Here is a 14,262-nt window from a genome sequence, read left to right on the forward strand (position 1 = left end):
AAAATTAATTTATTTGTTAAAGAAAAGCATTTTTCTGTTTTCTGCGTTAGATATTTTGTTCGTTTCAGAAAGCATGGTCTCCTGAAGTGTTCCCTTTCCCTTTGAAACTGCCGTCAGTCTCTTCAGGAAGAAGGAAATTTAATTTTTGAAGACTGCCTCTTCCCGGTTTTCGACTGAGGTTTTCCGTGGGACTAGGGCGAATGCAGAGGCAGAGGCAAGGTTAGTCTTACGAGACGTTTGGGTCCTCAGAAAGTTTTCCCCCCCTTGTCCGAAGACTTGCAAGATTGCATTGAGGCAGCATTAACATCGAGGAGGTTTACGTGAAAAAGAGCGGAAATCCTATGCGGGCGTGCGGAAGTTGAAGAAGAAGGAAGCCTGGCCAGCTCTCTATCTTCAAGAAAATCCGCAATGAAGTCCCAGAATCGTAGGTGGAAATGGAAAAAAAATGGAGCCTGGTAACTCGTGGCACCAGCTCGAGGTAGGGCAAGAGACCATTTTTGGTACCCTGAAGTCGACGAGAATGAAGAGGGTTCGATGGCAGTGCCCTGTGAATTCCTGGAAAGCGTGTGATTGGGGCCAAGTAATGATGCTCGGTAACCTGCAGCAGCAGCTCAGGGTAGAGCAAGGAGTCATTGTGGCACCCTGGAGTCTTCGCTTTGGAAGAAGTGGACTACAGTCAACCCATTCAACATAGACTTGTCGATCACTGATTGTCGGGACGACAATCTTGAAGAAGGAGGGCAGTTTTACGTTCGCGCTGGACGCTCGGTGTTATGTTCGCGCTGGATGCTTGGCGAGACATTAGCTGCAAGGCGTTCTCCCTAACAACGAGAGGGTTTTGTTAAACAAAGTTGGGTTGTTGTTTTCCGGAGGCTTTTGGTCTGGAAAGACGCATGTCATATTTGGTTACGAATATTAATGAATGCTGTACTCTTGTTGTATATAATATTTCTGTGTATAAAGTTGTTCTCCTTTTTACGGAAGTGTCCTTTTATTGCGTGTGCGCGAGTGTGAGAAAGTGAGAGAGCGACGAACGCAACAACATACACACATATTTGCATTGTTCCTATGATACGCATAATATATATACACACATATTTGAGGTAAACCTGCATAAAAGGGGACCCCCCTCGTATGACCTTGACCTTGACATATGTTGTCGAGGTCATCGTCCTGAATCACCTTGATCTTGAAATAAGTTGCAGTCACGATCCGTTAAAAAGTTATTAACAAAAAAGTTTGAAATATACCACAGTACATGCATGGATAGGAAGCACGCGCGCGCACACACACACGCACACACACACGCACGAAGGGGTGCAAGGGGGGCCTTCGGCCCCCCTCCCGCACCCACTCCGCCGGTAGGCAGGGTGGATCTTGCTCTACAATGTAGCATGTACTTTGTAAGTTGTAAAGCAAGGTCCACCCTGCCTACTGGCGGGGTGGGTGCGAGAGGGGGCCGAAGGCCCCCTTTGAACCTCCCACCGTGTGTGTGCGTGCGCGCGCACGCGCGCGCGTCATGCAAAAATGTGCGCAGTTTTATGTCCCAAACATCAGTCAGTCACTATCTTTAATTGTTCATAACTTTGTAGTAAACAACGAGCGACGATTAAATTAGAAGAAAAAGTTATTCAGAATTATGTCCTTGACAACATATACCAAGATCATTGAAATCGGTGAGGTCGCCCTTAATCTTAAGTTTTACCATTAAATCAATCAATTATTTTCTGCTTTAACAAAAAAACTGTTCAATATATCAACGATTCACTGCTAATGATTTTCCTTCGTTCATACATATACTATTTCCACATACATATTAATTGTTTATGCCTTTTAATACTCAAAATAACTGCTATATTTTTCATACCTTTTTGTTAATAACTTTTTAATTAATAATGACCGACGGTTAAAACCTTTTGTATGTTGTTCAAGGTCATGACCTTGATAACATATGTCAAGGTCAAGGTCATACGAGGGAGGTCCCCTTTTATGCAGGTTTATCCAAATTTGAACTACTTTTTGTCGATGACAGATATTCTAATGTTCTCTGATAACATTATATTGCAAAAGGCTCTATCCAAATAAATCATCAATTTCCACGTTTCTCATTGTTTTAAAAAATAAGTTCAACTGTGCGAGAGAGAAGTGGACGTGGGCGAGAGAAACCCTGCGATATCGCGTTTGCACCGGACGCGCAAAGATACTCTCCGCGAGCGGCGGATGTATCTTGAATACCGCAAGCGACGGTATAAACGGCGCGTTTTAATTGCGAGAGATTAATCGCGAGCGACAAAAAATCTCTTTTATTACTATCGAAAACTTCGCGTTTCGTAAGCGAGAGTACGAACTGGAAAAGCGAGCGACTTTTCTATCAGAGTTTAGACGATATAATAACACACTGTCACGGATGGAGTTCACGATCGAGTGCGCCCGGCGGTTCCCCGAGAGAGCTTTTATACAATCGTTCTTTTGCCTATTCTATAATGTTCGACGTGTTTTCGCGAAAGATCGAGCTTGGTGTTGTTTGCGATGATTAGGAACATTAGAACGTTGTTATTCGCATTTGTTGTTTGCAATAGCTCGCGCGGGTGACCGCTGCGTGGCCCGCTTCGAACGGCACGAGCGATGCCGCGGGCCTGGCGTGATTCGTGCAGCGCCGCTGTTTGCGCGTGATCTGATTTGCGGCAAACCGTACGCCGCGCGAGATGGCCGCTAACGCGCCAATTTTCGAGCGCTCCCTTTGGAGACGCTCAATCTCAAACAATAGAGAAGAAGCAGGAGTCTCATTTCTCTTCTTTGACTAACGCTTAACATTTCTATTTTAGGCTCTAACTCTGACGCTTTCAATTCAACTGTTTATAATGTAATATTTTTGATAGAATTCCCAAGATTTGTTTTGCTATATTAACAAAAATTTGCAACTCATTGTTTAGACATTTGTAAGTGACCTAAAAATATTAATTACGCATTAAATACATTTATATATAAAATATAAATAAACATTCACATTTTCAGAACCAAAAGTAGCGAGTAATTCCAGATCCGCAAAATGTTTGTATACACTATAGAAGTGCTTCGATATGATTTTATCATTTTATTATTCTATATAAAGCCAAATAATAAAAATGTATATTCAATGCTGTGGTTTTTATGATATTTTTGATAGAATTCTCACAAGATTTATTTTGCTATATTAATATAAATTCATTGCTTTTAGCCATTTGTAAGTTAACCTAAAAATATTAGTTATGCATTAATTACATTTATATATAAAATACAAATAAACATTAAATACATGAATGCGCGTTCGCGCGTATAATTACCAGCTTATCGTTATCGAAGACATGGCCATCCAAAATCTCTAAATATTCCTTCGATTTATTCATAATCATTTTCCAATAATGTATTTATCACAAATATGTTATAATTGATAATGCACAGATTCACTCCACTGTAAGTATTCGCTCAGTTTTATTAATATAACCAAACTTTGCTCGATATGACATCGATTAAAAGGAATCACTTCTCTTCCTTACACTATTCCGCGTTAATAATTTCTTTTCACTTTATCACTTCTCTTCGTTGTTGCATTATTCCGCGATACTCTTATTACTTTTCGTTTTTTCGTTCCATTATTCCGCGATATATACTATATAATCTTCACATTTTTTATCTTATCCGCGGGATATATACTCTTAGGCCGATATTACATTTGTCGTGCGACAAACTTTTTAAGCATATTGATTGGCTGCAAAATAGAAACTTTCTTGAGTCTCTAGAAATTAGCTAATCAATGCGCTTAAAAAGTTTGTCGTACGACAAATGTAATATCAGCCTTATAACCTTACATTATTATCTTATACATATGCACGTATATACACAACATTGGGTCTGTTCGTTATAGCTGAACTGGCTGCACTAGTTCAGAGCTTATCTTTCTTCTTCTAATGTGGAAAGAAACAGATAAACTCTGAACGGGTGCAGTCAGTTCAGCTATAAAGAACAGACTTATTGTCTCTCAAAGCGTATTTGCACACTCAAGCGAATAATCGTACATGAGCGCTGCAAACGCGCCTTGAGGGACAAAATTGATTTGCGTGTGTGCATGCGAGCATACGTACGTGAGAGTCTGAATTGGAAAAATAAATGTCACAATTCTGGTATTTCGCTCGATACGATTATCATATCTCAGGATTAACTACACAATCTTATTCAAACTGGTCGCAATCGAAAGCTTGCATCCACATTGTATAAGAAAAGTGCCGTTAGATTTTTGATTACGGCTTTAGTTCCTGAGGGATTTTAATCGAAAGTTTATTAAGAGTAAAACTCCGGATAAGCTACTTGGTAGCATCGCGGCCCCTGTACATAGGCAAACCGTTGACAATCTAGAACGAATTTTTTAATATACTTGGCGTCGCGACGCTACCGCGTCGCTTGATACAATTATTATATTTTCACCATTTTTTCTTAAAAAATGACTTTCTTATAGGAGTCGCCAAAATTCCCTTTATAGGCTTCCATTTTAATCTGAAAGGAAGCTTTTCACAAAGTTTCATCGAAATCGGAAGTAAGCCCTTTTCGGAACTTTATCCGAGGATTTTCGATAAGAATTAGATCTTTTCTAAGCATTCTAAAATCACTGAAACGCGTATCAAACTAAATTATTGACGAATCAATAAAGTGGAGATGTTTTTTAAAATCATATTTTTATCGTGTTTTTCAAAGAGAATCTTGCGGTAGATAAATAAAAATAAAAAACATCTTAATAATTATGCAGTTTAGGGGCGATCTCACAAATTTCAATATGCTTTGATATCAAGAATGCCATCCTGAATAACTTTCAAAAGCCGTTGCTTCTTGTTTATTAAAAAGTTATTAGCAGAATAAGTTTAATAAATAGAACATAATTTTCTGTCATCATATACATTTAAGAAGGAATGTTGTGTGTGTGTGTATGTGCGTGTGTATGCTTATTCACATTAGACTTATTTTGTTAAAAATTTTTAATAAATAACGGGCGACGGCTGAAATCTTTTGAAAGTTACTCAGGACCGTGTTCTTGATAATGTATATCAAGACCATTGAAATTTGTGTGGTTGATCCTAAACTGCATAATTACCAATATCTTTTTCTAGGTGATGATGACGTGATCTTTTATTAATATTATTTTCTTGCGGAATGAGTCGACATGAGCAACTATTATGATATAGTATGGTTGGTCTTTGGCACCTTCAAATTTAAATGAGAAAGAAAGGGGGGAGAGGGGGAGAGAGGGAGAGAGAGAGGCAGGGAGAGGGGGAGAGAGAGAGAGAGATGTTTAATCTATAATAAGATCAAGTTCACAAGAAAAAATATAAATTTTCGAAGAAAGATATAAAATCATAAATCATCACAATTCTCCTGCACTGAGCCATCGAACTTTGAGTATAGAGACATATTTGTATAAATTGAATTATCCTCTTTGAGAAAATATTGGAATTTCTGGGATCATTTTCTGTGATTAACAAAATTGTGATCGCTTTTTATTTCATTCATATTTTTTTTATAATCTGTATTACGGTACACAGTTTAACTGCTTTCCTACATTGATAAATGATGTAATAAATAAAGGGGAATTTTAAATCTCGCTACTTTATTTGGCCGAAGAAATTTTTAAACCAGTCATTGACTTCGCGCCATCAATTACAATAGACAAGCATTTAGAAAAATCAATGTTTAATTTTTTTAGAGTTTGTTCAATAGTCCTAAAAATGTTTATACCGGTTGTATGCCATAATACGAAATCTAAAAACTCTTTGATACATGAAAAATCGTTTTGTACTATTCAAAGAAAAATACTCAATTGATTCAGTTAACATATGGATTATCTGTGCTTTTGTCCAGACACATTGAAAAATATAAGGACATTGCCAATAAATGTTTTCTTTATGGAAAAAGCAGGATATGGTTCATACTTGCTGTTACTGTTTTCTTTATTCAATGAAATACTATCAGTTTTTGCAAATGTTATAATTATATTTTATAATATAGTAATTCTGTAATATAGTAATATATATTATGCTCTTCTTAATAAACATGTATGTGTCAATTATTTTTCATAATTGTATAAACTTATACAGTCACGCAAGTTCGGTTGTGAATAAACTTTTAAAATATTGTTATAGCCCGAAAAGGCTATATACGAATCACTAGATACAAACTCCCGAATTTTCGAACTGTTATCTTACCACGCTTCTAATAAGCTGAGATTTTTCTTACCGTCCAATTTCCTCTACCATTGATTAAAAAATTTTCCGGGATTTGCCCACGATTTTTTCTATATCGACCAGGAAAACGTTCTAATGATAATTCGTGAAACCAGTCGCTGATAACCATCACGTGTTCTGGACGATCTATATCGTACAAATTGTAAAACGGATTCAATAGTGGCGAATCGCGTACGATAAAAGATCCATACTGTCCATCTATCATGTGCACCGATATATGTGAATGATAAAAATGTGTACCTGCATTTTTTACCACAAATTGATACCTGTAGAAAAAATTGCAAAAATAATATTAGGGAATATTTAAAGAAAAAGTCTGAAAAAGAGATAAAAGTATTAAGAGCTTTAAAAATTTTACATTTGTTCCTATGCTTAAAATTACTCATAAGATATCATTCAGAGTTGGGCGTTAATCGATTTGATTAAATAATTTAATTAAAATAATGTAATTACAATGTAATTGTAATTACAATGTATACTCCGTCCAGCGAGAGAATAACCTCGGATCAGACAAAAACTCGTCCGTTACGCGCAAGTCTCCTCCTACAGAACGCCTAGAAAGCCTCCACCACATCGCAATATTACTCGTGCAGCTTGCCGGTGCTAGCGAGTGATAGGTCTCCCCGATTGTGTAATTTAAATATATTACAACTCTTGTTCTTGTAGTTGCCTATCATATTATTCCTTATTTTAATTTCGTATCACATAAGATTTCAATTTTATATCACATTGAAATTAATCGAGATTATTTCATACCCTCTCCCTCCCCTCTCTCCCTCCCCCCCCTCTCTCTCTCCTCTTTGTGTATGGATGTGTATATGTGTACACACTATAGAATTTCGATTGTACATAGAGAGTGTCATGTTTCGAAGTATATACTTATAAAAGATTTTAGTATATTTCATAAACTTTCAGTTACATTTTGACACTAGTACCTACTAATATTATTCGTTATTGTAATTGTTCATTGTTCGTAATTTGTCTCGTTCATAATTATATGAAGTTTTTTATAATTACATTTAATACATATGTTTTTTATAAACTACTCCTTTCAATAGAATGAAATTTAATTACTGAATTGAACTTAGATTCATGAATATGTATTGAACTTGATCCCATCCCTAGTCAAGGTATTAATCATATGTGCCTTTAGAAGACGCGTACTCTTAGTCGCTCTTATTCTAATTACAATTACAATTACAATTACAATTACAATTACATTGAATCAATTAACAATTAACAATTACGTAATCGTAATTTGTACACAATTACTTTTCGCAATTATTTCATTTAATCGTTTGCAACAATTAACGATTATAAAATGTAATTATTAATTGCATTAAGAATTACATTGTAATTGTAAGTTGTAATTGTCAATTAGATTACATTTTTGCTCAACTCTGATGTCATTACATAAATAATTTAATTAACTAATAAAGGCTCTTATAAATATATCATACGAGGAAATAAAAGGCAATCAAGAGCCAGCGCAATAATTTGTGCGCATATGTTTTATTACAATCAAATTACATTGATATTTTGATTACGTGATAGACAAAATCACAGAAAGCATACGTTTCGGTCCTCTTTTTTTGGACCATCCTCAGCGCAATTACAAAGTATATGGAATATATTATATCAAAAATGTGGCAGTAATAATACTGTTCATACTGTCCATTAAGAATAATAGTTTCTTCTCTAAACAGTCCATTATATCATCTAGCTTCTTACTTACACCAGATTATGTTTAAAAGTTTTCCAACAGCCAATAGTAACGTTTCAAATAGCTTCAAATTGGTAAAAAGACTCGGAGATTCAGATTGATGATAACTTTAGTCTAATCTCGCTAGACGTCGTTTCTATTTTTACAAATATACCTATTGAAATAACGATGGACAGTGTTTCGGATAGATAGAATTATATTTCTGATAATTGTAAGATTTCTAAATCAGAATTTCTCCGAGCAGTTAGATGTTGTAATTGTCAATTAGATTACATTTTTGCTCAACTCTGATGTCATTACATAAATAATTTAATTAACTAATAAAGGCTCTTATAAATATATCATACGAGGAAATAAAAGGCAATCAAGAGCCAGCGCAATAATTTGTGCGCATATGTTTTATTACAATCAAATTACATTGATATTTTGATTACGTGATAGACAAAATCACAGAAAGCATACGTTTCGGTCCTCTTTTTTTGGACCATCCTCAGCGCAATTACAAAGTATATGGAATATATTATATCAAAAATGTGGCAGTAATAATACTGTTCATACTGTCCATTAAGAATAATAGTTTCTTCTCTAAACAGTCCATTATATCATCTAGCTTCTTACTTACACCAGATTATGTTTAAAAGTTTTCCAACAGCCAATAGTAACGTTTCAAATAGCTTCAAATTGGTAAAAAGACTCGGAGATTCAGATTGATGATAACTTTAGTCTAATCTCGCTAGACGTCGTTTCTATTTTTACAAATATACCTATTGAAATAACGATGGACAGTGTTTCGGATAGATAGAATTATATTTCTGATAATTGTAAGATTTCTAAATCAGAATTTCTCCGAGCAGTTAGATTTACTTTAAATTCAACTTTCTTCACATTTAATGGTATTATTTACCAACAAACCTTTGCTACACCCATGGGCTCCCCTCTGTTCCCCATTATCGCGGATATTGTACTGCAAGATTTAGAGAAAAAAGCGCTTGGGTTATTAAAGTTCACTCCTCCATTTTATTTTAGATATGTGGATGATATTGCTCTTGCTGTCCCGTCTTCTTTAAATTGCTAAAAAATTACCTTTTTTTTAAAAAAGTGAAAAAAAGGCGCCAAGTACACGCGCACAAGCGCCTTTTGCTATAAAAAAACTCTTATACAATTACATTTTGAATTTAGCACCCCCCATCGTTACCCGGCAAGTAGACCAGCCGGAAGTCTGCCGCTCGGCGAACACCAGCCGGGCATTGGCAGAGGCGCCTAGCGCCCTTTTTAATACTCTAATTACCGCCGTTGCGATAAACAACCGTACGGGGGCGAACGACGCAATTACCGCTAGACGCTCGGGTATAAAAAGGCAGCATTTCGACAGCTCATGACCAGAACGATTCCTGAATCCTCTCGAGCAGTACGCTCCGAGCCGATACCAGAACCGATCCTAGAACTCGCATAAAACGACGGAACGTGAGATTGACGCGTACGCAGTCTCCACCAAGCATTCTCGGTCTCCTCGCCGCCTGCGAAATCCTCACGAAAGTCCGACCTAATCAACGAAAGCGGAGAGTTCGCCGCTATCTTAGATTCGGTCTAACATCCGACCGCTACCGCTAAACGGACCGTGGGCCGGCGAGTTCGCCGCCCCGTCGAGGCTTCTTGACTCCAGCTAGCCATCCTCTATCCGCGTACGGAAGCAGGGACGGAGAGTTCTCCACCCGATCGAGGATTCTCGATCTCCGGCCGCCTCCTCCCGGCACACCTGAGAATACGCGGATAAAGACACATAAACGCACCGACACGGTTTTACCGTGATCCCGCAATTATAATCGCGCCGAGATACTTAGACGGATCACACGATATAATTCCGCGCGCCGTCAAAATAAACACGGCCTTGCCGTACACGCGCCGATCGACCGCGCCCTGTTTCTTGCGCGTTTCGCGCGCCGTCAAAATAAACACGGCCTCGCCGTACGCCGCCGAATATCATAAGCGGTTCGATACATCGAACCTCGCGCACCGACTAACGAACGCGAATTAAATCTAACGCGTTGCATTATCCGCCGCGCGCTAGCATCACGAAACATATTGTAACTTGACCATTGCCGAAAGAGGCGAATGAATACGCTACATTGTATCTCAAGCTTTTTGTGTGTCTCATCTTTTCACGAGCCCTAATCCCGACCGAGTTCATCCGCGCGCGCTCGCGAAAAGTAATCCCGTTACATTGGCGCCCGAACAGGGACCGGGAGACATACGATTTTTTGCGGATTTAACGGCGTGGTCAAAACACCGTCCAGCATGAAAAGTTAGGGTAAATATAGCGAATAGGGGACCCAGCCCCAATGACCTTGACCTTGACATATGTTGTCAAAGACATAATTCTGAGTAACCTTTTCTCTTATTGATATGAAAAGGATAGATGTAACGTTTCTTTTTTTTATATATTTAAGATTAGAATAAACCTTACTAATTATATGTAAAGTTATAATATGAGTTATAATATTTAAATTATAATATAAATTATGATGTGTGTATTCTACATATCTACGAGACAGATTAGTCGGGTGTACATAGCACAAGCGATTAGTGTAAAAATAATGTGTATGCGGCTATACACGCTCACGAAAGAGCAACTTGTCGCCGTAGCCACCCAGCATGGCATCGACACGACCGGCACACTCGACGAAATCCGCCACCGGACAAGCCGGTATGTAGACGCGCACCCGGAAGAATTCGGGGCACAAGGCCCGACCGCCTGGAGCACACGGACGCCCCCGCGAATCGAGATCGCACTACCGAGCGCACACCGCGACGAAAGGCGCGGATTCGAACCATCCGCGACCACGCAAATGTTAGAACAGCTGCGGAAATGGGGACGTCCATTCGACGGTCGCGACTCGATCGCCTTCCTGGAACGCGTGGACGACCTCCGCGCGGATTACGGGTACTCCGGCGAGCAATTACTGAAGGGGCTGTCCGAACTCCTACGCGGAGATGCCGTCGCGTGGGCTCGGAATAACCGCGAAGACTGGCAAACGTGGGGAGATTTTTGTAACGCCATCCGACAGCGGTATCTGCCCCCACGGTATAACGAAGAGCTCCAACAACAAATCGCCGAACGGAAACAAAGAGAGAACGAGAAATTCGCACCGTACGCGGACGACATGATGACTCTCATATGCCAAGCTGGGGGGTTCACCCACGACCAACGACTGTCGCGAATTTACGCAAACATGCGGCCCGAATATAAGAAGTACGTCAAGCGCCGGGACATAGTTGATCTAAACGAACTATTCGATGACGCCGCGGAATTCGAGCGGATCGAGCAGGAACAACCAAGCCGGAAACAATACCCCGCTACAACCTCGACCGTAGCAACCGCATACAACCGGGAGGAGTGCTTATACAGGGTGGTCCTCGTAACGGTCGCCACGATTTTTAAGGCTCTTACAATAATCTGACATAAAAAAGTCATAAACAGAAATTTATCAGTTTCTAGCACAAACGATTAGTGTAAAAATGATGTGTATTCTACATATCTATGAAACAAATTAAGCAAATCAAGTATTTTTATAAAAGTGGCAAATGTTACGTTCTTTTTTTAAAAAAATTAAAGTATATTACTATACGCTTGTGCGGACTTGGTTAGACGGCGTGTGAGGGAACGTTTGCGAATTATTTGCGGTGTGAGTGATTGTGAGATAATTGCGTAAGTAGAGTAGCTACGAAGATTTAGAGGCGATAAGTAGGAAGAGGATTAGGTATAATAGGTGAGGAAGTGGAGGCAGTTATAGGGATAAGGTAGAAGGGAAGGATTGCGATGGAGAAAATGACGGTGCGGAGTTAGGAGTAAGAAGGAGGTTAGGTTGGCGAAGGAGCGCGGTGCGCGCGGTGCGTGGGCGAGGAGGAGAGGGGGAGAAGGGAGAAAAGTGGTTTGGGCAAGGAGAAGAGATCATAGGGGGAGCTGCTAAGACAGGCGAAGTAGGTGGAGGAGAATATAGGGAGCGGGGATATAGACGTAGGAGACAGGGCATGGATAAGGAGAAAGAGAAGATAGGCGAGTCGGCGGAGAGTTCACTGCCGCAAGAGAGAGAAAGAGGAAACGTAGCTAGTAGATTAAGAGAGACGGAGAGAACAAGAACAAGAGCGAATTCATTTTCAAAGCTAGAGGAATGGATAATGAAGGGAGAGGAGGAAATGGGCGAAAAACGAAAAAGGATGGAGGAAGAAGTTCTGGAAAAAGAGATTTTCAAAAGAAGTAATAGGTTAGTAAGATCACCACAGAGCGCTGGACGAGAGGAAAGAGTAGGTGAAGGGGAAAGAGGGAAGAGTGAAGGAAGTGTGAATGCTGGAGCGATATGGTTAGTGTTAGATGAGATAAAAAAGATGAGAGCAGAGATAGCAGGAGGTAGGGAAGAAGTAAGAGAGGAAATCAAGATCCTGGAAAGTAAAATGATAAAAATAGAGGAAGGATGGTCAGCAAGAGAAAAGGAGTTGGAAAATAGAATTGGCAAACTAGAGAAGAGTTTGGAGGAATTGATAAGGAAGGAAACAAGTGAAGATAGGAATATTTGCATTGGAAGCAGGAAGGGCAGTGGCCATGGATCTGTCACAGAATGTGTAGGCTTAGGTAATAGTGATAATAGACTAAGTAACTGGAAGGTGGGGATAATAAGAAAATGGGTTACAGAAAAGGAAAAAGAGGAAAGGAAATATAATATCGTAATTAAAAGACTAGCGAAGACGAGCGAATTATGGAAAAAACAGGTGGAATGTATAGGCAAAATGCAAAAGTTTATAAAAGAAAATATTGAGGTCGATTGTAAAGTTTTGAGTTGTAGAGTCAGTGGACCCGTGGTAATTGCAAAAATAAAGAATGATGAGAAAAAAAGGGAAATTATGACAAATAAAAATAAATTAAAAGGAAGTAAGATTTTTATTGAAAATAATTTGAGTTGGGAGGAAAGGAAGACACAAGAAAAAATTAACAAATGGGCAAAGGAACAGAAGAGCAGGGGGGAAGATATAAAGGTAGGCATGGGAAGGGTTAGGTAAGAGTGAACAGAATTTGGAGACCATGGTTTTTGATAGAAAAGGAAATAGGAAAGGAAAAAGAATTAGAAAGAGAGGAAGTTGAGAAAAATTTTGGCTAAGCCAAGAGAGTGATGCGAGGGGAAGGGAAGGGAGGAAGGAAGTGTTGGAAAATGTTAAAATAACAACTGGAGGAGGAGAGCTTGAGAAGGATGATAAGAAACTATTGTTTTGGAATGTGGCTGGTTTGATGAACAAGGATAAGGATTTTTGGCATTACATAAAGGGTTTTGATTTTATAAGTATGTGCGAGACATGGTTAGAAGAAAAAGGATGGGATAATTTTAAAGGTAGGTTGCCAAACTCACATGAATGGGTATGCAGTTTTGCGATGAAAGAGAAAAAAAAAGGCGAGCTAGGGGAGGTTTTGTTATAGGTATAAGAAAAGGATGGGGGCAAAAGGGTAGCATGGTGTTTAAGGAAGAAGAGGAGGGTTTAGTAATTTCAGAAATAAAAGAAAAAGGTGAGATATTAGTAATTATCTCAGTTTACAATGGGGGAGGGTGGATTAAATTAGAGGAGAGGGGATAGACAAATTAACGGAGGACAGAGAGTATACGAACGTGATTTTAGGAGGAGATTTCAATATTAGGATAGGTCAACTAAGTGGAATAGAGGTGAACGAAGGAGGAAAGGAAAGAAGTAGTAAAGAACTAGTGATTAGTAAGGATGAAAAGAGGCTTATAAACTGGGTACAAGAGAAAGGATGGTACGTTATCAATGGCTCGATAGATGGAGATTGGGAAGGAGAGCTTACATATGTGGGGGCTAGAGGTTGTACGGTGATAGATTATGTATTTGTAAGCGAGAATGTATATGATAGAATTAGAGAATTTAAAATAGGTGATAGAATAGACTCGGACCACATGCCTTTATTGGTAAAAATGGCGAGTGAAGAAGAAAGAAGAATGCGTGAGGAAGAAGGGGAAGAAGGAAGAAAAGAAGAGGAAAGATTGATAATATGTTGGGATGAGGAGGCAATACAGAGGTATAAAGAGAAGACAGAAACAATGGATATGGAGGAATTGAGGAACGTTTGCACTGTTGAAGAAAAATGGAGTAGATTGAAAGAATGGGTGTTGGGTGCTTTAGTTAAAAAAAGGATAAAAAGGAAAATAAAGGAGTTAGGACACATAGATTGGTGGGACAGGGAGTGTACAAGAAGGAAGAGGGAAGTGAAGA

The 14,262-nt window shown here is 38.8% G+C and overlaps 1 protein-coding gene across 1 annotated transcript in view; it reads right to left on the reverse strand.

Annotated features, from left to right (window-relative positions):
* The window catches only part of LOC115245696 (laccase-like), a 222,779-nt gene that overhangs the window by 87,948 nt on the left and 120,569 nt on the right, over positions 1-14,262 (reverse strand). The window contains exon 5 of the mRNA XM_029824122.1: positions 6,262-6,535. Coding sequence (XP_029679982.1) covers positions 6,262-6,535 — 274 coding nt within the window. The remainder of the gene's footprint in view (positions 1-6,261; positions 6,536-14,262) is intronic.

This window comes from Formica exsecta, unplaced genomic scaffold, assembly GCF_003651465.1.
Source record: "Formica exsecta isolate Colony F162 unplaced genomic scaffold, ASM365146v1 scaffold127, whole genome shotgun sequence".
Classification (NCBI taxonomy): Eukaryota; Metazoa; Arthropoda; class Insecta; order Hymenoptera; family Formicidae; genus Formica; species Formica exsecta.